This window comes from Larus michahellis, chromosome 7 (assembly GCF_964199755.1).
Source record: "Larus michahellis chromosome 7, bLarMic1.1, whole genome shotgun sequence".
In the NCBI taxonomy this organism is placed as follows: domain Eukaryota; kingdom Metazoa; phylum Chordata; class Aves; order Charadriiformes; family Laridae; genus Larus; species Larus michahellis.
Window position 1 is genome coordinate 29,916,784 of NC_133902.1, and position 25,145 is coordinate 29,941,928.

A 25,145-nucleotide genomic window follows, 5' to 3' on the forward strand; every position below is an offset into this window, starting at 1 on the left:
TCCATTAAAAACGAAATGTTTCTGTTGAAATCTCTGTAAGACCAAGGACCACTGCAGTAATCTCTCAATAACAGAGCTTTCTTCAGATGTTTGGTGACGAGACAGAAGGGAGAGCTGTCAGCCCTTCACACAAAGAAATCAAACCAAAATGGCATTAAGGTTGTTATTCCCCTCAATAATACTAAAGAAATTCCAAGTTAAGATCAGTAACAAGTCTCTTCAAAGAAAAAGTCAGATTATTCATTAAATAACCTTTCGTGATATTATTTACAGGATATTTAACAAAAAGCATTGCATTAAGGCAATGCTAAGGAGGCATTATTTAAACAACAGAAAGTGCAGGCAGTGAAAAAGTGAGATTTCTCCAAGTACCACTGCCTGTCTGCCATCCTTCCCTCATGCTTTACAATGCATGTTTAAGTCCAGGTTTCCTGGAGGCCTCTGATAGCTAGGCAATGATTGTTATTGAAAAGTAAAATGTATTCAAGGTAAAGCAGGTGCTTAAGTGCTCTGATGGATCTGGGCCTAAAAATTCAAGTTGTAAACCCCAACTCAATTTCAAACGACTAATTGAATTAGTCTTTTTTTTTTTTTTGTTAAATTCCCTTTCGTTTCAAACCGATCTGCTCTGTGCTTCCTGCCATAAAGCGTGATGCAGTCAGTGCTGCAGCACAGCCCGTACCACCGAGCTGCTTCCACTCGCCATTCCAGAGGGGGCTGCAGCACACACACTACGCGGCAAAGACATCCTTACAGAAAATGCTCAAAACCAGCACGGGTATATTCAGGCAGGCTAAATTCAGCTCAATTCCCCAGTCAGCGAGAAACCCAAATACGTTCAGAGACCCCCACAAAGCTAATTAGAGGACTAACAGAAGTCGAGTCAGCCAGTAAGAAACAGTACGCACAGCGAAGTCGCATAGGCTTTCTGAGCACAGCTACTGGGATCTATCAAGCTTTTAACTGATTTTGGAAACCTTTAATTGCTGAACGTATAGTGTGTTTTGCTGACTGAGGATCTTTGGAAGAAAGACTGTTAGTATGTCCTTCTACTCTTTTTGTCCCAGCTATTGTTTTGGGTGGTTGATTTCAATTCAAGAGCATATCACTATTACCTCTTTAAGAAAGCAAAACAAAGGGGAAAACTGTGACCATACCATGCTTCTAAAAATACATGCTTTTTATACTGAAGACATCTCGGTTCTCAGTAAACAAATATTCCTTTTCTTTAAAGCGCAGCATCTCGGATCGAGCCAAAATACATAACAAGAATGCTAAATGAGGGACCAAAACCTGGTGACACATGGGTATGTACAACAGCACGCTAACACCTAGATCCAAGCAAAAAGCCATTCACATGGATTTTCAACTGTGAAATCCTGCTGAGATTGGTTTTGCTTGCCAGATTTTGTCATGATCTACAACAGACTGCTCTCAAAGTACTTCCCTTCACCAGGAAAACAAAGGCTATTTTTCTTCTTTAAATGAAGAAAAATGTCAGCTACTCAATACCCAAGGACCCCCGTTGGCTTGGGGTTTTACTTGATAACCTGGGCTGGGTTTTGTTCACACATTTACCGCCCTCTCTCTCCACCCTTGGCTGGAACTGGCTGCCAATTTCCAAGGTGCTGTTTCAGACTATCTAATGCACAGATCCAATCTCCTTGCTGAATTACATCTGGAGTGGAACAACAATGGCAGATAATTCACTTTCTATTAAAGTTAACACTCTCCTCCTCTTGCTTCCCACGTATGTTATACAGTTGGACGCGTTCGCATGTTCTGCTCTGTTTTTTCAGCTGTTGCAAGTGCATGAGCTGTCAGTTACTCTGTGTGCAGAGAGAGGACAGTGACTTGAGGAACAGCTTCCAGTTTACATGACTCCTCACCTCATCATCGCTCAAACTTTTAAATGAATCCTGTTGGGCTAGAGGCCCAAAGCAGAGAGACCCTTAGGTGCTCTCTCCCCCGCCATTTTCCCCCTCATTGAATGGTTAATTAGAGCAGGCTAACTTTTAAAACTAATATTTATTCAAACAGCTGGAGGATCCCATCTGCTCCCGCAGAACAGAGCGCAGAAGTGGCGGAGGCATCACTGATACCAGACAAAAGCCAGCAGAAGGTATGAATTCTGTCAATATCTCCATAGTCAGATTAAGTGACGTTTGGCAGACAAAGTTTTCGAGTACAGCAAAGACGCTACCGTTACTGTAAAGATGTGGTTAAGTTTTTAGCATATGCATTATGGTATTTACTATATTTCCAAAATACAGCTTGCTGAAAGTCTGACTAGTGGCCTACGTGCTACTTAACACCAACCACGTGCCAACAAAGTTTTGCTGGTGTGCTTCTGGCATACCCATAACATCTTTACCAGTGGAAAAGATGCTCTATAGCTCAGGCAGATTTTCCCAAATAAGCATCAACAACAGAGCAGTATCACTGTGCATCTTGTGCTTTGTTTATGCCGTATTTTAAAGAACTGTTCTAGTAGAAAATTTTGTACAGGTGCTAAGTGACAAAATTAGTGCTAATTTACATAACTATTAAATGCTAGAACAATGCAATCTTTTCCAAGCCTAGAGATGAGGGTAAAGATTCTTAAGAAAGCAGGAATTAATTTTCTCTGACAGGGTACAACAGGGGTTTTTAGCTCCGTGCTTGCTCTTAAAGTTATGGTCCATAACTGCTGAACGTTTGCAATTCTTAACAACCCTGAATTATGTTCATTTTTTAAGTCCTATTTTTACTTCACTTATCTGTGGTAAGATGGGATGTGGTGGTGAAGAACATAGAGAGCAGGCAAAGATATATTCCTTTTTCCAGGATCTCCAAAATATGGAGAGATTGGGACTGTGAATATTGGTGGGCAGAGTTCTCTGGGAAAAAACAAATATCCTAATCAGAGTTTATCAAATTACTACCAGACTGACCCAAACAGCACAGAAATGAAGGAATATGCTTTAACAGTGATCGCATTTCAGTCTAAACCTACTGCTGACTGCAATCGGTAGGAACACATCCATGGATCGCAGTCGTTCTGGATCAGGCTCACACTAGCTTCTACAACATTTCTTGTAGAATAAGGTGTTACTCAACCTGGATCGACACATCCAAAGCACGATTTTCTGAAGTGTCATAGTTGAGGAGCAACATAAAAGCGTTAGGTGAATATATGGGCAAAGAAAGCTGGACAAAAACTCGTGGATTTTAGAATACTCTCTTGATATGTGCTTAAGAGACTTCTGTGCAGAGAAATTAAATATGTCACCTACTTCTGAAATGGAAGCCGTTTGGCTGCCAATTGTATGAGCTGTGTTGAAACAGCTGCTCTAGCAACTGTTTTTACTATTAAATTCTTCAGTGATTCTCTTAATCCCAAATTAGACACCTCTTTCCTTTAATCACCAGTTTATATAAAAGCTCTCTCCTCACAAGGCAGGGTTTCACCACGGATAACAATCACAAACAACTGCAGGTCTGCTTAAAGCGCTGCCCTTGTGTTTCTCTACGGCTCGCGTCTCCCCCACCCTGTTTCTTATTTCTCAGTGGGTGGCACGCTGAGTGCTCACGACTCTGTCCCCTATGTGTTTGTAAAAGAACCCAGAACTATATTTGAGTTCTTAAGATTTCACAGCCTGTCATTACCTTACAGCATGCAATTAAGACTGTCCGCATACAATTCACTTTCCTACTTTATCATCATTATCTCCTTTCCTCTTTCATAGAAGTGTACCTAAGAATACCTATAACTGAACTCACTTTAAATGACTTGCTATTAGAAGATGAAACTTGCCATTGCTTCCTTGTTTTTTACATTTTTCCTGTTGTTTTTTTTTTTTTTCTGAACCTACTTTGCGAAGATTGGATAAAGGAACGGGATGGATTATGGAGAACTAACTGCAGTCTGCCTCTGAGCGATGGGTGCCATCACAAAGCTGCTGTTTGATTCCAGGAACCTGGCTGAGCGGTGATAGAACATACAGGAGGTTCACGCACAACGCCGTCAGAGCTGCAGGAAGCTTGCTCAAAAAATCCTGATCCAACACCCTTGAAAATCATACGTATTTACACCCGATGCTGTTGGCTTCCTACATTTCTCCTTTTTTAAGTTGTTTTTAAAGCATGTTCACTGACAACCATCTTTCAGTCACACCTCCAGACCCATTTATCATGAGAAAGCCAAAGCCAAGAACTGCAGTGGAATTGTCTTATTTTACAATTAATTTTCTCACAGAAAGAAAAAAAGCTTATTTCCTCACTTTTGCAGCCTAGAGTCCACACTTTTTGATCAGTTCTGATTTATAACCCAACATAAGCAGCAATGTTTTTATTCCAAATATCTGTACCTACAAAGCAGCCAGCTGAGCTTCAGCAGCCTGTTGGTCTCCTGAGCAATTTCAATATCCATCTCAACAATGCAAAGGGAGTATTTGCATTTTGTAGCACACATCTTATTCCCCAGGTTTCACTCAGCACATTACTCTGTTGATGCATTCTATGGGACATATGCTTTTGTTTTTTAATTCGATTTTCTTTTTAATTTGCTACTCACTTATCTTTTTTCCACAGATCCTTCATCTCAACCTAACCATTTTGTACTGACACTTCTTTCTTTCATTAATATTTTGTTCCCTAACAGTTGTTTTGTTCTTTTACTCACTGGAGGCATAACTAATACAGCTTTCTTTTCTGAGGCAATGCCTCCATGACTTCATTAAATTTTATAATATTAATTCAAGCCCTTTTGTTCAAAGGCAGTATTTTCCTCCATCTTTGTATTTTTAGGCTGAATTTGGTGCCCTTAGTTTGAGTGGGAGGTCCTTATGCCTGGTTATACACTAAAATCCATACCAGATCCATGTTTTTTGTAAATGTGACACTTGAAAGTATTTGTATTTACTCCGGCTAGTATCTCCTTGCAAAAAAGGCTGGCTGTTTAGTTTCAAAATATTAATTGACTTTTAAACTATTCCATATTGCATCAACTGGCTTTTCGCTATGAGGAGTTGACTGACTTATTAGAAAAATTGACAAAACCCATCCCTGTCTGCCTCCTTCTACACTTCTAAAGTATTCTTCTGGGAGATCTGTTTTTTAGTGTTTTTTTTTCAAGCCATGTCCCAGTTGTTGCAGACATTTTCTTTGCTCAATTTTCTTTAGTTATTCCCATGGAAATTACAGGAGTGGGCTGCTAGCCACAATCCAGGATCTGATGTCATGAACCTTGACCTTTCTGAAGTTCTAAAGTATACTTTTTCAGAATTAAGACTTAATTTGGTTTGGAGAGAGGCATCCTGTTCATTTCAACTGATATTTCTATTTTATTAGAAAGCTGGAGGTATCTTTTACAACCAAATCTCCTTCCTTTTTCATTCAACTTAGAGATTTCTGTAATTGTGATCCTGTTTACAATTTTCTTTCCTCCTTTCAGCCAAGTTTGAGAGAAAGACAGAAGACCATTTTTTGAAACGTCTACAGTATGCTGATCCTTTCCTACCTGCTCTGCTTTTAACGTCTGAGACTCTCCCTGTAGAAGGTATGCACAAGTTATTTATGAACTCTGCATGTTTTTGGACAAATGTGTTTTGACACCATACACAAAAAAGCGCCTTCAGACTTCACAGATGACACCGAGATGATATTAGCATCATGGCACACTGCAGCAGAGTAACCGAAACGAGGTAAAACAGAACAAGTTGCAACAGAGCACTTCCAGCCTTCTCCTGCATGTACGTATCACAAATCCGGTCTCCCACAATGGATTTGGACCCTGTCCTTCTTGAAATACAATGACTTCCCTGACATCTCAGAGACACTGGGCAGTTTCCACAGCAATCAGTTTTATTACCTTGCAGAGTTAAGTAAAGTTAGCTAAGCAAATCTTAAACTGTTTGATATTGGATTTAAGCTAATCTTTTAATGAGCACATCAGCTTGGTTCCCAAGCTTGTGCTCTAGCGTGTGAGAATGATCTTTTTTCTTTGCCTGTATTTCATCTTGGCTGGTTTATTGCAACGTATCTTGGAGGTCCTTGAGTAGGACCAGTATTTCCATTAAAACTGATTCTAAATTCATCTGCCAGGACTTAAAACCCAACTAAAACCATACACATATTTCATTTATAATGAGATCACCACATTGGAAGATACAGACAGATAAGATTTTGCTGCATTTCCAAGGAAAGTACAGCTGTCAAGATAAAGATCCTATTTAAAAAATATCCCTGAGTTACTGATATTACTTTAGATGATTAAAACAGAAGAGGAAGTTAATAATCAAGTATACCATAGAATGTCCTGTTTGAATATTATTTATATTTCACATGACTAGGATGGTGAAATTGAGTGGGCCATTCATTTTTGTGCCCTACTTAGTTCTAATACTACTTAGGACTCCAAATTATCAAGTCTTCTTAGTTTTGCAGTTATGTCAGAGGAATATATATTAAAAAAAAAGATTTACATTGAAAATTAAAAAAAGACCACTCACAATTGGTTCCCTTGACCCTCTTCTCTTTATTTTAATCCGTATGAGAAATGGGGGAGATAGATACAGACTTTTTTCAGCTACACAAAACTAAAAAATACTTGCCCATCACTCTGCCCTTCACTGGTTTGTACCACTTTGGAGGGCCTTATTAAAAATATTGTGTATCATATTATGCACCAAAAGTTAATAGGTTTGCTCTGTACCTGTATAATATAAGTCCAGAATCATAGTTTCACTGATAGACTGTGACTTTGGTGACTCTGGACTGCGTTGATAAGTTATTACACTGCCATTGAAGTTTTGGTAACATGCTCCCCCTCCCCCCATTTATAAAAATATATCTGCAGGTGCTCTTTTTAACCAGGTGAACAATGCTCCGATTTAAACAGTGCTGCAAGGCAGCAATGGCATTCCCTGTGATACCTGCAAATTCAGTAGAGTCATGTAACAAAGTCAGCTGAAGAGAGAAAGAGTGGAAAATGGAGAGGCAGACTAAGAAGTGGCTGAGCACCAAGAAGGTAACTCGTCAGAAGAATATTTGGCAGAAGATAACTTGGCAGAAGAGCAGCAGTAGTGCAAGACAGAGCAACACTGTCACCGTTACTGAGAACTGCTGTGCCACCGCAGATGGGTCAACACCAAAAAACAACCAGAACATCACATCCCTCAGCTGAGGGCTATAAGCACAACTGCACTGCTGGGTCAATGCGGTGTGACATACTGTTGGATGTCGAGGAGGAATGTAAATGAAGTACACAAAATGAGAAGGGGGGCAGATTTTTTGCCGTGTGGGATGGAAAAGTTAAATCAAAGTGATTTAAAGCAAAAAAATAATAATTGTGATTTAAACCAACAAGCAGGGAATTTTGATTTAAGTAACTGATTAAACCTTGCCTTTTTATCTGTGCTCCTTGGTTAGTCAATTCCCATAGGTCGGGAATGCTCTGACAAGTTGATTTGCAGCTAATTATAGTCTGCACTAAAATTGAGATTATTTTTTTTTTGCTAACCAGGAGAATACACTATATACATATTTAAGTAATGTCAGTATATTAATTTCAGATTCTGCTAGACAATGGTGAATGATGACTCTTATTTAATAGACAATTAACTTTTTCTTGTGATTTGTGTCAAGTCACTTTCTGATGGCATTTTTGGGATTCAATTAAATTGCAGAAATCCTGTCTTTTCAAATAAACTTGGTTAGTAAAATAAAGGTAAGAGCACTAAGATGCAAGAAAAAGCTAATGAAGCTTGCTAAGTAATCCATTCCTTCTCTTTGAGCAACCTTATTTCTTCATGACATAGGTGTTACAGAAACTTTGCTTTTGATCCAAAGAGTTGGAAATGTTTTTGACCCAACTCTAGAGGCTACCTCATAAATTGACTGCATGGGGACTCCGTCCCCTTGAGTCAATGCTGTTTTCATGCTCTATAGTGTAAGACCTAAGCGCTCAATCCATTCAAATTATTGAAAGGGAGCTTAAAAGATAACATAAACGATCACTGCATAGAAATACTGAAGGAGAGGCAGTTTGCAGGCTTGACTCTTAAAATCTAGCAGAAAAAATATCTACCACAGTAGCCAGAAACTGAAATCGGCTAATTTCAGATTTAGAGGGAAAAAAAAGGCATGATCCTTTTAAACAGTAAAATAATTAACCTCTGAAGAATGTAATGAATTCTCCACGATGTGACATCTTAATTCTAAGTTAGATGCTTTTGTAAATACATTTATAAAAGTAATGCAATGGATCAAAATTGGGATTTAGTTTGATACAGAAATGTAGGTCTTTGAGGGCTCAGGCAAGGTGATCAAAATTGTCCTTTCTGGCTTCATACCTAGAAATGGAGGATGTGCTGCTTTTAGCTACTGCTTTAAGAAGTGCAAGTTGCATGTTCAATCTGAAGAGAAGTTTCCAGCATGGTAAGACTACGTGCTGCCACTGTACTGCAAGGCCAGCTCCTTAATACGTTTGCAAGTTTCCCAGTTTTAAGATGCATGTAACATTTAAGACAGATATTCCCGTGAGCCAATTACCAGTTTGCTCAGTGTTCTCCTCCCAGCCACAGCAACAGAGCTGAACTCAGCTATGCAGCCTGAACTCATTTTTCCGTGCTAGCATTTTTCTAATGCTCTTACTGCCTTTTCAGCCCCACTCCTTTCTCAACAAAAACATCTGTTTTTCAATAATATGAGGATTCTAGAGAAAGTCTGGAGCATTAGCTTTCCTTTGGAAGCAGCATTTTTTACGAGGAAGATGGCTGAGCTTTCTGATCTACACTCTTGTCACCAGTGTCCCATCTCAGTGTCTGGCAGTCTGCTTTTGGTCACAGCCAGCTTTTCCATCAGCACAGAAATGAACGTGTCCTCGAACACGAGATTTCTCCAAACAAGGCTGCCATTGGCAAGACTGTGATTTACATTAAGACAGATTTCCATAAAAGCAAGCTCAAAAATAAAACTATGAACAAACAGAGCAGCTTCAGCTTCATATCTGTTCCACAGCTCCACCAGGAAAATATTCTGGATTGCACGACCCAAAAAACAGGCATTAAAAATAGTTTAAATAATACAAGCGTTTTTCTGGCTCCCACACCCTTGCTGTGCTCCTTTTCCCAAAAGATGAGGCTAAAAGGTATAAAAATCAAGCCATTCTCCTCCTAAGCAGGAGGATTTAACATTGCTTAATACTACTACTCAGCACTACTTAGCTGTAGCCCCAGGGCAACACGTAAGTACTGAGCGCAAAGAACTGTATCGCTCTTGCAAAGCCTTCCATTCTGTCTTCCCCACTTTGCTGCTTTTCTGCAGACAGAGCAGCACAATGCCGTGCGAGATGAAGACCTGCCACTCTCCTGCCACGGCCACTTATCATCTAATTCAGATGTTTGCCTCTGTAGACATTTCCAAACTGAGTCTACAGACTGGCATTATTTTACCTAGAAACTTAACTACGTAACTCAGCTGGCCGCTCATTAAGCCAGTCACATACAAAGCCTTCCTCCAAAGGCTGCTGCCTCCTGTTTTCAGCTTTTAATTAAAAATGTAACCTTACGCAGGAACAGATCCTCCTCTCAAAGGCAAAAAGGGCATCACTGAGCTCAGTGAGAGCGGGACACTGGATTTGCTGCTTCATCTACTGAAAAGGCAAGCACGCTTGACACAGCTGAAGTCCTCAAATACAGCTAATACAGACTTATATCACCTGAATTTGGCCCATCATATCTAGGCTTAACTTAGCAGCTTCAGAGAAAGACAGAAAAATACAAACCAAAAGGGCAAAGCAGCAACGATGTTTCAAAGCTTAGATTTTTACAGCCCAGCAGCCATGTTCGGGTGCTGCTGGCAATCTGACTTCCTCTCCGTGCAGGGTGTGTGCCTTTGCGTAGGAATGGGCAGTGCCTCAGGGACACCAGACATCCATAAAGCTATTTGGCAGGCGATCATTCCTCTTTCTTGCCCAGTGGGGAGGAAAACCAAAGCTCTCTTACTCAGTTTGTCCATGCCCACACACACTGGCATGACTCCTGCTGGCTTCCAGGTAAGCAGAACAGTTTCTCTGTTTAGGTCCCAGCTACTCCTGACATGGCACAGATCCCCTCCTCCCCCCTCATCCAGTGAAACTGGCTGCAGTCCAAGCGCTTTCCTCTCTTTCCTTGTGTGGTGCCACACCAGAGCAGCAGGCAAAGGTCATATCCTCCTGGACTCAACACAATACTGCAATAAGAGTCTGTTTTCCTGCATCTACAACCCTCATCTGAAGCCTCTTTAAGCATCTCTTATTAAACTACTTAAACGGCTAAGCATGCAATTATATACCACGTCCATACCAAATGGAGCTCAGTGGTTTGACCAAGGTGAGGACAGGGACAAGACAAGGGCAGGAAACCATGAGCTAATACTAGAATGCTGGGGAAATGAAAGCTACTCTTTGAGGAACTACTACCTCTGTATTTCTTTCTACCTGCCTATTTCTTTCTCTTTTTTTTTTTAATAATGCTGCCTGTTACAGTAGTATTTGTGGATCCTCCACTGAGAATAGGCTGGCAAATGGGTTGTTTTTACCTGGATTCTTCTTTACTCCTGGGCAGTCAGCCATGAGAACAAAAGAAATCACTCATTTCCATTAGCGGCTGGCAATGAGACTGCATCCCCTTCTTCTGGATTTAGACTTCACTGTAGCAATCTAGTCATTTGTGACTGCCAGGGCTTAATTACTGCAGTAACATGAAACTGCAAAACTTACAAAACCTAAGTATATAAGGCAGCGGGCGGTTGCTGGACTGCAGGCGCACCCAAGCGTGTGCTGTCCCAAAGCTCTGCTCCTGCCAGCATGGAAACCCTCTGGAGACGCGCGGTAATGGCACGGCCTGTGTGCGGCAGCGTGAGTGTTTGGGTCTGGAAGAACAGGACCCCTCGGAAGCGTAGGCCCTCTCCCTCTCCAGCATAATCTCCTTAGGCACTGAGAGAAATGACATTCTTCACACCGATCTGCAAAAGCTTATTGAATGTTTGGATGACTTCCGACATGGCGAGTTCCAGCCAGCTAAATACTCAAACCTGTCAGAAGAGCTACAGAGTCACGATTCCAGCAAGTTAAATGGCGGTTTTGGGAAGAACACCGTGAGATTCATGATCTGATTCAGACAGACCTACTTTTTTTAAAAAACCCCAAACCCCAAAACTGCGGGGCGAGCAGTACACACACCTCAGGGACATGCCGAGGATGCAGCGTGTTTGAAAAGGAAGGGGATAGAAGGAATACACAGAACTACAGCAGAATACACTGCTGCATAAAGCAAGGGCACGCCTGCATCTGCAGGGTCGTGCTCAGTTCTGATCATCCTCGCTCAAAAGGAATACCAGTGAAACAAGAAGAATTCAGAGTGATGGAAGTTACTTCACTGGGAAATTTCCATTTTAGAAAGATTGAAAAAAATAAGGTTGATTAGCTTGAAGGGAAGGAAAACGAATAAAAGGAAACATGATACGGGAATGCGAAAACTGTTGTACAGACGTACACTGGGCACCAATTGCTAATTTATTCTTGTAATTCACAAGGAAGTACTCAACAAAATCAAAGTTTAAAATAGATAAAAAAGAGTGTGCTTAATTAAACTACACCTAACTAACCTGCAAAAATCACTGCTAAAAACATGCCAGGAGACATGAGTGTTGGAGGACTATGAAAAAAGGTGGCTGTTTACTCAGGAAAGTAAGAATATCCACACTCAGTCAGGAAATATGTACAGGACACGCTGCTGGAAAGCAGGATTCTGTTGTAAAAGCCAGTTACTGCACAGGATGAATTTCCAAAACGCAGACTGACACAAATATCATTTGAAGGCAGTAACTAAACGACAGACACATCTTTTGGTTTAGAAACCATGGACATTAAAAATGCCTACAAACACTCAATAATATCTTGTGAGACAGCCTTTATATATTGGTTTCCAAAAGTAAGATAGACTATGTATTTTCACCTGGAATTGGACATAGCATTACTTATTTATCAATCAGTCTCTCCAGTGACACCTTTGAATGTAAATAGCTCAGTGGAAAAAGAAGCAAAAAGAAATTATTCACTGATTTCCTAAATGCCAGCACTACTTCACAACAAAGAATCTCTTCTTGCTTGTAAATAGCTATTTTTGCTTTGCTTTTACAAGTTATCTTGCTTGCAGGTCCAAGAAGTAGAACGGGCAACCCCTCTAAGGTCTTTCCCAGCCCTCTAATTCTAAAGGGGAAATATTTTCTATTTTTGTTTTCCTACAACTGCTTCCCGCTATCTCTTATAGCATCCTCTCACTGCCCTTTCTCGCTTGCTAAATCTTACACTCCGCTATTAGAACTCCCATAGAAATGGGACTGAAATCTCTGAAACGCTTCCTTTTTGTTATGCCCCACTGGTTTCAGACTAGAATTACTCTTCATTGAGTTGATAAGGATTAAAAATTAAAAAAAGCCCTTGGAGAATTCATTCTCATTTCCACAGTGTTCGGTTAAAGCACAGAGATGTGCTACTGGAACAGAACTGCTAGTCAGACGGTCTTTGCAGCAACAGTGGGATTTCAGTAGCCGTGGCTGCCGTAGCGGAGGCTTTCCACAGCAGTACTCTGTCAATGCCAGCTAGGATTATATCACTATAAACTCGGTCGTTTATGCCCTGCCACGACCTGTTATAACTCTTGCAGAGCCAGCTTCCTCAATGTCATGTTCTCTACCTGTGGATCATGACTCTTGCTGACATGTTCAATGAGAGAGCTTTTTTTTTTTTTTAAATTCAAAAGTCCAAATTAATAGTACAGTTATAAAGGTGGCACTAAATCAGCAGCAAAAGGTGACAAGACAAAATTGCAAAATAATCTCTCCTGTTGGAGCCGGACATCAGCTGTGGGCCCATTGGAGGGAGGGTGAATCAGTGTGTGTGTATGAGGCTCGGCGCCGTACCTGGGTAAGGATGCGTACTGCCTCTCCATCCCCTCGAAGTGGAGATTGTATGAGCTCCCATCTGGACCTTTTCCAGGCACCTGTGGAGAGAAGAGTAATTAGAGATGAAGATCAATTATGCAGCCCAGCTACTAACAATGCATCTCAAAACGATAAGCAGAGAGCACATGATGCTGCAACATGCCAAAATCAACAAAAGAAAGGCAGGGGCTCAAAGAAGCTCCAAATCCCATACATAATCTTATCACCGCTAACAAGAAAGGCTTCCATATCAAAGAACAGTTTAGAACGGGTACAATCTTCAGAGCCTTTTCCTCATCTGCGCGCTAGCCGGAATACTCTCTCTCCTTCCCTGGCTGGCCTTCCTCCTAGAATTCAGTTACATGAGGACGTAATCTAATTAAGTAAGCACACCCCTTCTGATGCCAGTGGCATAACTGCTTGAATCAAAGCTAGCATCTTAGTACCGAGTTTGCTGGTTTTTCTCCACTTGTGTGTTTTGCTCGAGTATAAAACGTGATATAAACAGGCTTTGCTTTCATTCTTAACACAAATCCAGAAACTTTCCCTAACGCCACTGCAAAATTAAGTATCCAGCTGGGAGTTAAGTGCATTTATCATGCTCTGGTGCCATTTCAGAAGTGAAGCATTAGTGCACTCAGTCAAAATGCCAGCTCGCTACTTGGTTTGTTTTCAAGATGGCAACTGGCGTTGGCTGGAGAGCACAATTCTATCAGGAAAGCTCCAACTGGGGTACAAAACGGTGAACTTCAATGCTTTTAGCACACAGGAGCTCTCCCAATTTCACTCACTCAATGCCTGCTGATGGCCCAAAGTGTTAAGAGCCTTGTTAAAATGGAGCTATTAGTCTTTTCCTCCATAAATGCAGGAGGCTCTGACTGCCTTCAGTGTTTCCTACATTAGTATGTATTCCTATTCCGGTGCTGCTAGAATCAGCAGTTTTATAAAGCAATATACTAAGAGGCCATTTAAAATCCCCTTCCCCTTTCACGGATTAATAGCAGAAAGAAAGATTTAATGCCTTTTCAAACATTTTTAACAATTCATTAAAAGGAAAAGAATAAATCACATCAAGCTTTCGGCAAATGCCTGATTACAAAAAAGAGACAACAAACAAAAATTAACATGTTTTTCACATTCTACAGGTTAGAGTACATTTCTGTCAGTCCTTCAATTTATGCACAATACATCATTTTCACTGAAGGGATGTAAAAGCTTCTACAATGGGAAAGGTTATGCACTCAGGTGTAGCAGGTCTAATCTAGCTTTACATAGCATTTCTGTGTACAATTTCTTGTGGACCCATTACAGAAGCCAAGTCCAATGCAAAGAGAGGCACTGTCCCCTGGAGCTACTAGGCAAGCTTAGGAATTGTTCTAGACAAATACCGTTATGCACCTTGCCACTCACTGAACATCCAAGATACTCGTAAGTGAAAAAAATTATTTAGCACAGACCTCTTGCTAACTCCCCTTTGTCTGACTCAAAACAGAAAGGAGTCCTCACGGAACTGACGGACACAAGAAATAACCACCTCTGATTTGAACTGACCCATGCTTTAGCAGTGCCTGACTTTGGACGAGCAAAAAATAACAGTAATTGCCCTACATTTCAAAAAGAGGGCAGTAGGCTAAATGGATCATTCATTCATTTTTTCCACCGGAAAAAATGACATGTAGGGAGAATTTATAAAGATAGAGTCACTTAGGCTGAGAGTCGCAGCCACTTTGGCTGTTCTTACACTGCTAATTTGATCAGGTTGATGATTTCCCTTAATTCACCAGGTACGCCGGTGAGAGAAGAGCCTCCACATTTCTGCTGTTTGATGAAGAAGAATGAGGGGAAAAGAAATGAATGTATAATTTGGTTCACGCAGCACAAAAGCCACGTAGTATACGGTCTACCTCCATGGCTGTAGATAGGCTATTCATCATGTGCAGCAGCAAGATGTTTATGAGCTAAAGGATGTGCCCGGTAACTCTGTGCATTTGCAACCCTGTGCAAGTTTCCCGGTGATGACTCTCACGCCTAGCGGGAGTGACAGCAGCCAGTCAACGTGCAAAAACACAAACAGATTTGGAATTGCACCAGCATCAAGCAGCGATCCCAAAACTTATACCAGTCACCAGAAAGTAAAAAAATATTTACATCACAAGGGTGTTTTGCAGCCTGAAACCACCCCTTTTCCGATGGTTTTCCTACAGACCAAATAAAAGGCGATACCCCCCACCAGGTCTGTTTGTATATATGATTTGAGAGACAGTTGCCATAGAAACACCCTGGTGGTGGATACACAATTTTGCTAATTTGGATCCATCGAGCGTCTGAGTCTCCACACCCTATATAAAACCCCCGACGCACTGGAAAAGCATGCTCTGGCTCTGCACAGCTAATTAAAGACTCAGCCATTTCTTCTTCTTTCCCTTCTCCATCTGTCCATGCGACAGTAAAAACGTATCATCACTCAGCCACCAGCAAAATGGTGCCCGGAATAAAATACTATCCTGATGAAGAGAGAAACCGCAAAAATGGAAACACCTCCCTCGTAAAAGTTATTTATGTTTCAGAGAGAGTCAAAGCAAAGGGTTCCTTGCTGCCTTTTACAACAAACTAAGCTAAAAATCGGTGTGAAAGGTACTAATTAACAAGATCAAAATATTCCGGCTTCTCTTCTTTCCCCAAAACAGGACGTTCGCAGCTGGCCCTCAGTACAGGTGCGGAGGTTTTAACCGCACAGTTAATAATCACAAAATGTTTAGGCAAGCAAACAGTAGTCTTAATAAAAAGGATTAAAACCTGGAAGTCCTATCAAAGCTAAACAGACGCTGACCACGAGGTGACCAGTGAGGCATGGGAGCTGACGGAAGGTGCATTACTTTGCTGAGTCCATATCGGAGACGGCTTTTGAGACCAACACCCCAATCAGGAAAGAGAGAACACGACAGCAGATGAAATACACATTTCACAAATGTATGGTAATGAGCAACAGAAAGAATGATCCAAAACACGCTCCCATATTTTTAGGGTTTAAATTAACGACATCAACTTAAATAAGAGCCATCATTATGAAGAGATCATCTCTTAGTCTAGAGCAGCCTCAACTAACAAGCAAAACATGAATATGCAAAAATAATGGGGTAGAGATAAACACAGAAACAGCCATCATCCCATCAGTGCAATTAAAAGAGCAGCATGCTTAAACTGAGGAAAGGAAATGCTATCTTTATCAAAAAACAACAACAAACAATTCATGAAACTTAACTGTTCTGAAGTATTGGTATGGCCAAGCCCTTTGTAGCATGGAAAATTAATAAACTGGATATGCATACGAATCCAAACAACTAGCATCAGGTTGGCAGAAGACAGTAAAGCCTTCGACAGGTTGAAGAAAGGTAAAGCCTCAAAGAATCAGCCATTCCCCAAAAGGCAGAGGAGGCAAAAACCTCTGCACTGGCAGGTTATTCTCCTAATAGCCCCTTTGGGAGTCCCAGTGGATTCTCTGAAGCACGTAGCAGTGGCCACACTTGGAGACAAGGCACCAGAAAATGGGCACGACATCACATCCATATAACTCAATGCCTTCATGGTCAGGATTTTCGGTGTGCTGGAAAGGCATTTTTCCTACATAGCTAGTAACATTTTTGCTGTACAGGTTGACACCTCTGCATCTTTACGTAAGTCCCTGCCAGCCCTCAGAGGCAGAGCCAGGCTGGTGGATGCGCAGACTGGAGGGATGTGGGCACTGCGCGCTGCTCTCCTCTCTCCCACTCACAGCCCTCAGCAGGGGACCAATGTGAACGGCCAAAAGGCAGAGAAGAACGAGCGCAGGCTGGGACTCCTTCCGCTTCCCTGGACAAATGGAATCCACATTTGTTTCAAGGCAGAAAACTGTAGAAAAATTCATTGTTTCACCTTTCACATGCAGATCCAAAACAGATAGAGAGGGAAAGCAACTGTAAAGAAAAAGAGAAAACAAAAGCTGTGCAGGTGTCACTGCAAGCTATGTCCCTGGCAAATACTCTAACCGCAGGGCACTTTGAGTTGTTTTCTAATACACAAGTGTATTAGAAAAATGTATTATCAACACACAAAGTGATAAGCTAGCAGCAAATATCTCTAACCCGCCAATTCTCCCTAGGAAAACTTCCCAAGGAAAAAAAAAAAAAAAAAGGTGATGTGAACATGCACATGTAGATCAAGCCAGAAACAAATATCTTAGAGCATTCAAATATTTGCAAATCGATTATAAGGCATAAGTAGAGAATACCTGCAGGCAGGTATCATGAAATAAGTCTAGGATACACCTACAGGAAAATTCTGGGGCTGCAGAAAAACAATTCTTTAAGAGCAGAAAAAGGATTTACTTAATCCTGAAGCTTGAGACTACCTTGAAAACTGCAGAGAAGTGCAAGAGGCCATGTTTTTTCCCAGGAGACACCGCATTTGATTCCTCCTCACCTGCCTACACTGCCTTCCTTCTGGAGCATTTGTTAAAGGCTGAAAGACCAGCTGCCAGCAGCAAAGCCTCCCTTGCCCCTTCCACATAGATCAAGGTGTTTGGGGTTGGACACCCGTTGCGGTGTGAACAATAACAGCTATAGCGATCTTTTTTAAAGTTTCGTGAAGCCAGAATCAACTTTGCCTTGTGCACGTGCACACAGCTGATGGTGAGAGCTACCACACCGCAAATGGAAGCCAGCAGCAGCTCCTTACCCCTAGCAGTGGGGACACGCTCGGTAGGACAGCGCGTTTTCACCTGGGGCTCTACCTCCTCACACAAATTCCCACCTGAGCTACCTGAGCTCTGTGCCCCAGGTTCATCCGGAGCGAAGTCGGGAGGCTGAAGACTCAAGACCTTGGCTACTGCTCGTAAGGAAAAGAACAACACGGAGCCATTTTTAGGGTGGCTGTCTCAGAAAGCCACCATCACCATTCCCTCTCCTGCAGGTATTTCATTTAGAGCTGACTATAGGAAACTTTGATCATCTTTGCAGAGATCAGTTTGTTAAAAAATTTTTTTAAAGCTTTTTAACCAGCTATAGAAAAATCACAGCTCAGAGTTGTAAGTTTCATGCTCTTAAAAAGGAATAATACACACTGGGTGTTGCATTCAGGCTTATTCATTTTTCACTTACACACTAAACATCTCCTTTGCTCTTTTCATTTTTTTCTTTTCAACCCTTTGTTTTCCCCACTTCTGAACAACAAGCCTCCTCCAAACATTTCATCATTAAGATAAAAAAGAAAATGAGGAGTTTGTACTGTCCATTAGATAAGTAGCAACAGCGTAACTTCATCAAGGCTGATGTGATTTTAGCTACACATTTGTGAACCCAGTGCAAAACACTGCTGACTCCACGCTTGAGTCATGCCTGACTTACTTAAAATTATGGGAGATCAGGAAGAGCTTATGAAGATGGGAGTCCTGGGACTCCTAACTTTTTCAGCTTATTCACTGTGTACACTCAGGAAAGTCACTTGAGCTCGTGCATTGTGGTTTTCTCCCCATCAAAAATAGCGAGATACTACCGTTGTATGTTATATGACTGACATGCGCTAAAAGACAGGAGCCATCCCAGGAAGGCTGCAGAGCGAGGCATCTGCTCTGCCATCACCCAAGTGCTTGGAAAATGCCACCCAGTTCTCCTTTTTGCCTGGAAGTCTGTGTATAAACATGGCACATGGTACTGCTGCATTGCTAGTACATTTTTCAATAGTCTTGTGATCATCTGTTAAAGGACTTGATTCAGATGCTGGTTTGACCTCTGTTCTCAAAGCTCTGCTTTTGTCTGTGAGCGTTTCTAATCACATGGGTTGAGATTCAGCATGCCAAAAAAGAGCCGTGGTATAACGGAATTTGCCCTTTAACCTTCAGGTCTCCCCTCTGCTGAGACACAGTTGGTTTTTGTTTTCAATTAAGTGAAAACTGAAGAAAAACTGAGAGAGGTAAAAGTGGATTTGTTCCCCACCCCGGTCTCAATGTTTCAAACACAGGTGAAGCACCAAAATTCACCCATTTTATTTTTTTGCATTTCAACACTGTGCCTGGTTTTAGGGACTGCAAGTGAGATTTAAGAGCACTATTTGACTTGCTAACACTTTCTTTAGCTGTCAAAACAGAGGTGGGTTATGTAAGGCAGTGAACTGGATGTTCCATGTGAAATGGGGGAAGTTGATCTACAGGGTCTTCTTAGTGCCTTGCCTTACTGCTGTGATATCCTAATTATCCCACCCTCCAAGACCTCCAGCATTTCCACAGAAAACATGTTTTCCTCCATCCAGCTTTTCTATGTTTTCCATCAAAAGGTAAAAATTAAAAATTCTACCAGTGTCCACGACTCAAAAGAATTTTCCTGATGTTTTCCTTACATACACAAAGAAGGATGTATTTTGCTTTCCTGGTTTTGCAATGAAAGTTGAAACAGTGATTTTGCGTTATTATAACACTCATCATTTCTCCCTCTAATTTGGATGGTTTTTAATAAAGCTCCATTGATTCCACTGAAAGAAATCCCTCCTGGCAAAAGCAGAACACACACGCTGATTGCTAAATATGCGGCAATTATCATATTCAGCAGCGCACTTTAATATCTTATTTATAGATGTATCTATCTATAATTTGCTTTAATTAAGTTGCATTGATTTTAATGACAGAAGCAGTCCTCAAAGAAGAGTCTAATGTTATACGAGCCCATCAGTACTGCTTTACCATTGTTTGGATATAAGACAGCACCTTTAATACTTCTTTTTGATATTCTTAATGGTGCTTTTCTTTGCTCAGTGGCTGCAATGGCAAACCAAGATGATGTTCCACCGGAACTCTCAAAACCACCTTCACCACTAGAGAGAAAGCACTTTCAAATTCCCTGTTACAAACTTGCTCGTAGGACAGTTTTCAAGAATAAGGAAGGAAGCAGTATCTTCCCAGCAGGTCCTGAGAAATCTTGCGTTTCTGTTCCTGCTCCATTTTACAGACATTTTGGGAGTGTAATTGTTAGAGGTTCTCAAATCATGGTCTGATGCCTTCAAAGTTTGTTTTGGGTAGTCTGGCAAATAATGTAAACTTTTTTTCTTGTCAACAGCAAATACAGGGTAAATAATTTGGGAAGGTGAATCAACAGATGGCTATAGGTGCCTGTTCACAGCCCAGTCACCAAGTCATGATCTTGCAGATTTTTGAAGTTCTGTTTTCTGGGCTCAGTCACAGGGAATGTTGAGCCTTCTTTCTCTTAAGCACACGCTCACTTTAAGCATTCTATACTATAGTCTGGTCTTGAGATTATGCCAAAAAACACTTGATGCTATTAGAACTGTGACTAAGTTTGTCAAAAAACATCTTGAAGAGCTAAAGGAAGGTATCGCTGCACTCCTAGTAGAGTCTCACAGCCTTGGTTTCTGCTGGGTGCTACCACATACCTTGGCCCTGATTCAGGAAAGCACGCTAAACACTGATGAGGGTGGTTTGTTTTAATTTCAATAGCATTTGATTCCTCTTGGAGGCATTCCCAAAGCTGACATACACCTGCATCTCTCAGTGGCTGTATCTTCTTTTTGGGTGAAAATACACAGGAAAAACATCTCTATCTCTGTATCCAGAACACGTCTTCACACACTTGAATGCAGAATTCTAGTGATGATGATCTCGGCATCTCCATCTCTGAAGTAACCCCATAAGATATTACTGGGTCACATCAATTGAGGATCTATCTCAGAGACTATTGAGGTAGCTTTATAACATTACTTATGCAGATCCTAATGTATCATTCACTGTTAGTATTTTTTTTAAAGTGAAAAATAAGTGTTTTTTTAAAAAAATCACTGCCTTTTGGAATATATCAGCACTAATTTTATAAGAATTGTTCATGTTAAAGTGCAAGGGCGTGATCTCAAAGGAAAAGCGCCAAAGTAGCTATGCAAGTACACTTTCAGTTTCTGGTCATCATTTTTCATTCACTGATTATTGCTTAAGTGTTGATTAATAGTTATGTTCATGCTGCTAGAATGCATTTCCCTTGGGTGAGAAAAACATCCTTGTCTAAAGGAAAAAAGAGATAGTAATCAAACCATCCTTCCTCTTCCCCGTAAGAAACGCAGACGCACACTCCAGAGTCACTGATGATCTTGGTTTTGCTGGTGAGTAGTTTTGACGATTTTCACTTAGAAAATCAGCTGTATGCAATCAGAACACTACTCGGTCCGTCAGATTGCTATTATTAGCAATTAATTAAATGCTCCCCTTCTGTCTCTCTCTCTATACACATATATACACATACGTACACATATATACAGGCAGGTACACAAATGTACATACTTACAGGCATTGTCCCTTCTCCCTATGCAACAAACACCAGGAACACTGACAGCAGTGCTCCATGCTGGAATTAAGCAGGGCTGATTATCTCAGGATTTACTTTTCCTCCTCAGTAATGCCCTACCTCTTGTTCAAGGAGGTGAAACTAATGGTTTAGGTTTAGAGAGAGCGGAAAATTCTCTATAAAGGCAATAGACTGAGGGAAATACAAACACAGATGGGAACTTTAAAAGGGAAACAGGCTGTTCCCATAACAGTTTAAAAACATGGCAATTGCCTTAGCTTAGTAGAAAACAAGCTCTCAGCATTTGCTGTATCTTGCAACAGTAAGTAGAGAGAAAATAGCAAAGATGGAGGTGAAGCCAAAACTGTGTTTTCAAAAGTGTTTTCGCACAGCCCCACAAAGATAATACTCTGCTTTCTGAACCCTAGCTCCGCCATCCCCCGATCCCTGCTGCTGCAGGACTATGGTTTCCTGTGACCATGCAAAATGAGATCATTTCCTGGCCTGTGTCTGTCTCTGTGGGTGGCTTCTTTTTCCATTAGTCGTATAATATGTTTTGGTTAATTCTACCTCTTAATTGTCTTTAATGAGCACCAGATTTGCGACACCCTCACTTGCAAACGTATTTTCAGAGTAGAGGCAGAGGCCCTTGAGCTGAGAGCAAAACTTAAAAGCAGCAAAACAAAAAAACCTCAGCACCCATCAGCATCCATTCTTTCCAACTACAAGGGGGCATTTCAATTGCTCTTCCACTGAACTAGGCCAATGTAATTAATCTCTTCCCAGCCGCTAGAGAGAATAACTTACCTTGTCACTGAGATACACTTGTGATGCAATATACAGCGCACATAATACGTACGTGTGAATACATTTCTAAAGCAGATCTCCTGTAGTTGTTCTACAATACTGTGCACAATTCCTTCCCCTCCATGAAACCACCCCTCTGCCTTAGCCTGTTTGAAACTAAGCTGCTTCTTGTTCCTCCCAGTCTTGCATTCTTTGCTTCTCTTCTCACTGTAATTAGTTTACAAGACTACTTATCCAGATGATTACGGCTTTTAAATGACAGTCGTCTTTTCTTTTACTCCAGTTCATTGTTGTGTATCATTTTGCCTTGCTATCTGAATACCCAGTTCTCTAAAGCATTTTCTCATTATGTTATCTCCTGATATAAGGCATTTTGAAATACTTCGTGAGAGACACTGTATGAAGTAAATTGAATTGAATTTTCTCTCAAAGTCGGGGGCTTTCAGCATCTTTCTCTAGCTAAGTCAGCAGAGTTCTTGGCACCAATGCCAGGGTGTAATGGCCATGTTTTGCAGCCCAGCTATAAGCTTGTGTTCTTTTTAGGGAAAATGAAATGACAGTGTCAGTACCTGGAAAGCAAACAGGGGGGAGATCAATATTTCCATTTATGATGAGGATGGCAAAACGAAAATGTCTGGGGTATTTTTGAGGTTTTTAACGCACATGTTGAGCTAATGCTATTTTGCCGTATCTACCTACATCTGGTGTTGGTGCTGAATGTGTACGCGGGGGGTATATGCATGCGTATGTCAGGGAAGGAAAGAGGGAGGGAAGGGGGAAATAGCAGGGCATGGAACTAAATTGCAGAGCAAGTAGTGGAAATAGACAGTGAAAAGCTTCCTGCAGGCAGGCGGCTTCACAGGAGAGAGAGAGCCTTTCATTGTCTATAAAATCATGCCTTGCTGGAGGTCCTCAAGAGTAGAAGGGGTAGCGCCTAGAGGCAGTAAATCTCTCACTGTTGTATTATTACATTCTAAACACTTAGCTACTGTACAAACCAGCACACTGCTTCAAGAGAAGAAAAGGAGGAAGAAGGGGGGAAAATGAACAAAGGGAAGAAAAGGAAGATGGCAATAAAATTGGGGAACAACCCCCTGCCACAACTCTCCCCAAGAATAGTTCACATCAAAGAAAAAGAGTAAATCGTCATGGAGTTAAAAGTTAACCTCAACTCCTTCCATTGTGATTTGACACCACTCTGGAACAGCACTCCTAGAATCTGAATGGTTAGTCTGTAGCACAGGGTATTAAATCCACCTTAATCCTGTTAAACATAGATGCCACTAAAGAGAGGCGCTTTCTCAATGGCATCATGACAAAAGCTCTCCACACTGCAAATTCAATATGGTTAACAAAAAAAAAAAGAAAAAATCCCAAACCTGGGTTAATACTGAGCAAACAACATCAGCATAAGCAGGCTTAGAGAGAGGAATTGCTTTCCATATGCTATGGCATCAGGTTCCTCCGGATCTTCAGATACCAGTCTGTAAATGTTACAGACATTGTTTCTCCTGCTTGCAACTGCTGTTGGGTGGCGACCTTCTTTGCTTGCTGATACCAATTTAGCAGTTGGTACAGTTTCTCTGCGATTTGGTACTGTCTGTTGTTTGCTGGTACCAGATGGATACCAGATGGGTAACTGTGGGCAATGGTTCCTCTGTGTTCCAGTCCCAAAAATCATTGCCTATAGGGTCAGTCTTGTCAGTTGACTCCTAAATGGCACTTCAAAGCAGCATTCTGAAAAACCTCAACATCTGTTCCTTACTCCTAATGACCTTAAAAAAATGTTGCAGACATACCTTCCTTTAGCCAGGCGTTACTGTGCATCTGCAGGAAAAATACAACCTTGCAGATGCTCGCAGCCATCAAACTCACTCCTCACTAATGGCAGCTCCAGAAGCCACCACCTCAACTCTGAAAGTCAGCAGCGAATGTGAAGTATAATCAATACATTCTTTTCTGTGGTACCTCCACAATGCAGGAGTTCAGAGATATTTCAAGGCATTTTTCAAACAGTACTTTCAGCAGTGAAGTGGAAGAACAAGAAAACAAAAAACTTAAAGTGCCTTTGAAAGGCGGCAGTGATACCTGAGGGCCAAACGTAAAGCGTGGAGGGAAAGCAAGGAGAGATAAAGTGATGGAAGAGATCTATTTTAAGTATTAATTTGCAATTGGTCTTTCAAATCGTTGACCTAGTTGCCAAACTATAGACAGGAGCTGAAAGGTCAGTTAATGGCTTTGAATACTGCCTACTGCAGTTTCCTCGTACATTATTCCATATGACTGCTTCTGCTTCTAAGAAAGGGAAAAAAGTTTATTTAGAACAGTGCAGGAGCATTTTGGTAAATTCTCTATACGTGCTACAGCAGAATGCTGTCTACAGAAAAATATAGCTGACATCAAAGCATGTTCCCCACCCCCTGTCTTGCTTCCTGGAGAAGTTATGATAAACAGGTTATGTGTTCCCTAAGGTTACCATGGAAACTCATTCTTTTCAGGCCATCATTTGCAAAGGTAAAATTTGCATTAAAATGTGATGGAATTTGATTTTGTGCATGTGTGTGTGAAACTCAAGTGGGGTCATGCTACCACGCAGTATAGCTATTATTTCAAACCCAGGAGCACACGCTTAAGAGGGAGATCTATTAATCCATGTAAACACCTCAGTGACCAAATTACAGTTTAATTGCTAACTTGACAGGTATCTTCCCAGCAAATTAAGAGAAATACTTTGAAAATTAGCTTCAAATGCAAATGTAAGTGTTAATACTGATCCACTGGTGGGTACCACTAGGTACTATTTTGCTAAATTCCCCTATAATCATTCCACAGGAAAGACTGAATTTAGATTGTCAGAATTACTTTGTTTTGATGATTGCAGACCAGGGATGGAAGGCACAGACAGGTATTTCAAATTATAAATTTTTACCTTATCTTGAAGGAGTTATCATCAAATTATGAAGTACAGAATATAATTTGATATAACCATGCTCACTGCAATACAAGAAACTTCTGGATCCTCTTAGAATCCCAATTTGCTCACTTTGTTTTGAGTCA

The 25,145-nt window shown here is 41.1% G+C and overlaps 1 protein-coding gene across 7 annotated transcripts in view; it reads right to left on the bottom strand.

The window, feature by feature from the left end:
* The window catches only part of PARD3B (par-3 family cell polarity regulator beta), a 425,873-nt gene that overhangs the window by 16,439 nt on the left and 384,289 nt on the right, over positions 1–25,145 (bottom strand). For all 7 annotated transcript variants that reach the window (XM_074593647.1, XM_074593644.1, XM_074593642.1 and 4 more), the window contains one exon: positions 12,946–13,025. In XM_074593647.1, the coding sequence (XP_074449748.1) occupies positions 12,946–13,025 (80 nt within the window). The remainder of the gene's footprint in view (positions 1–12,945; positions 13,026–25,145) is intronic.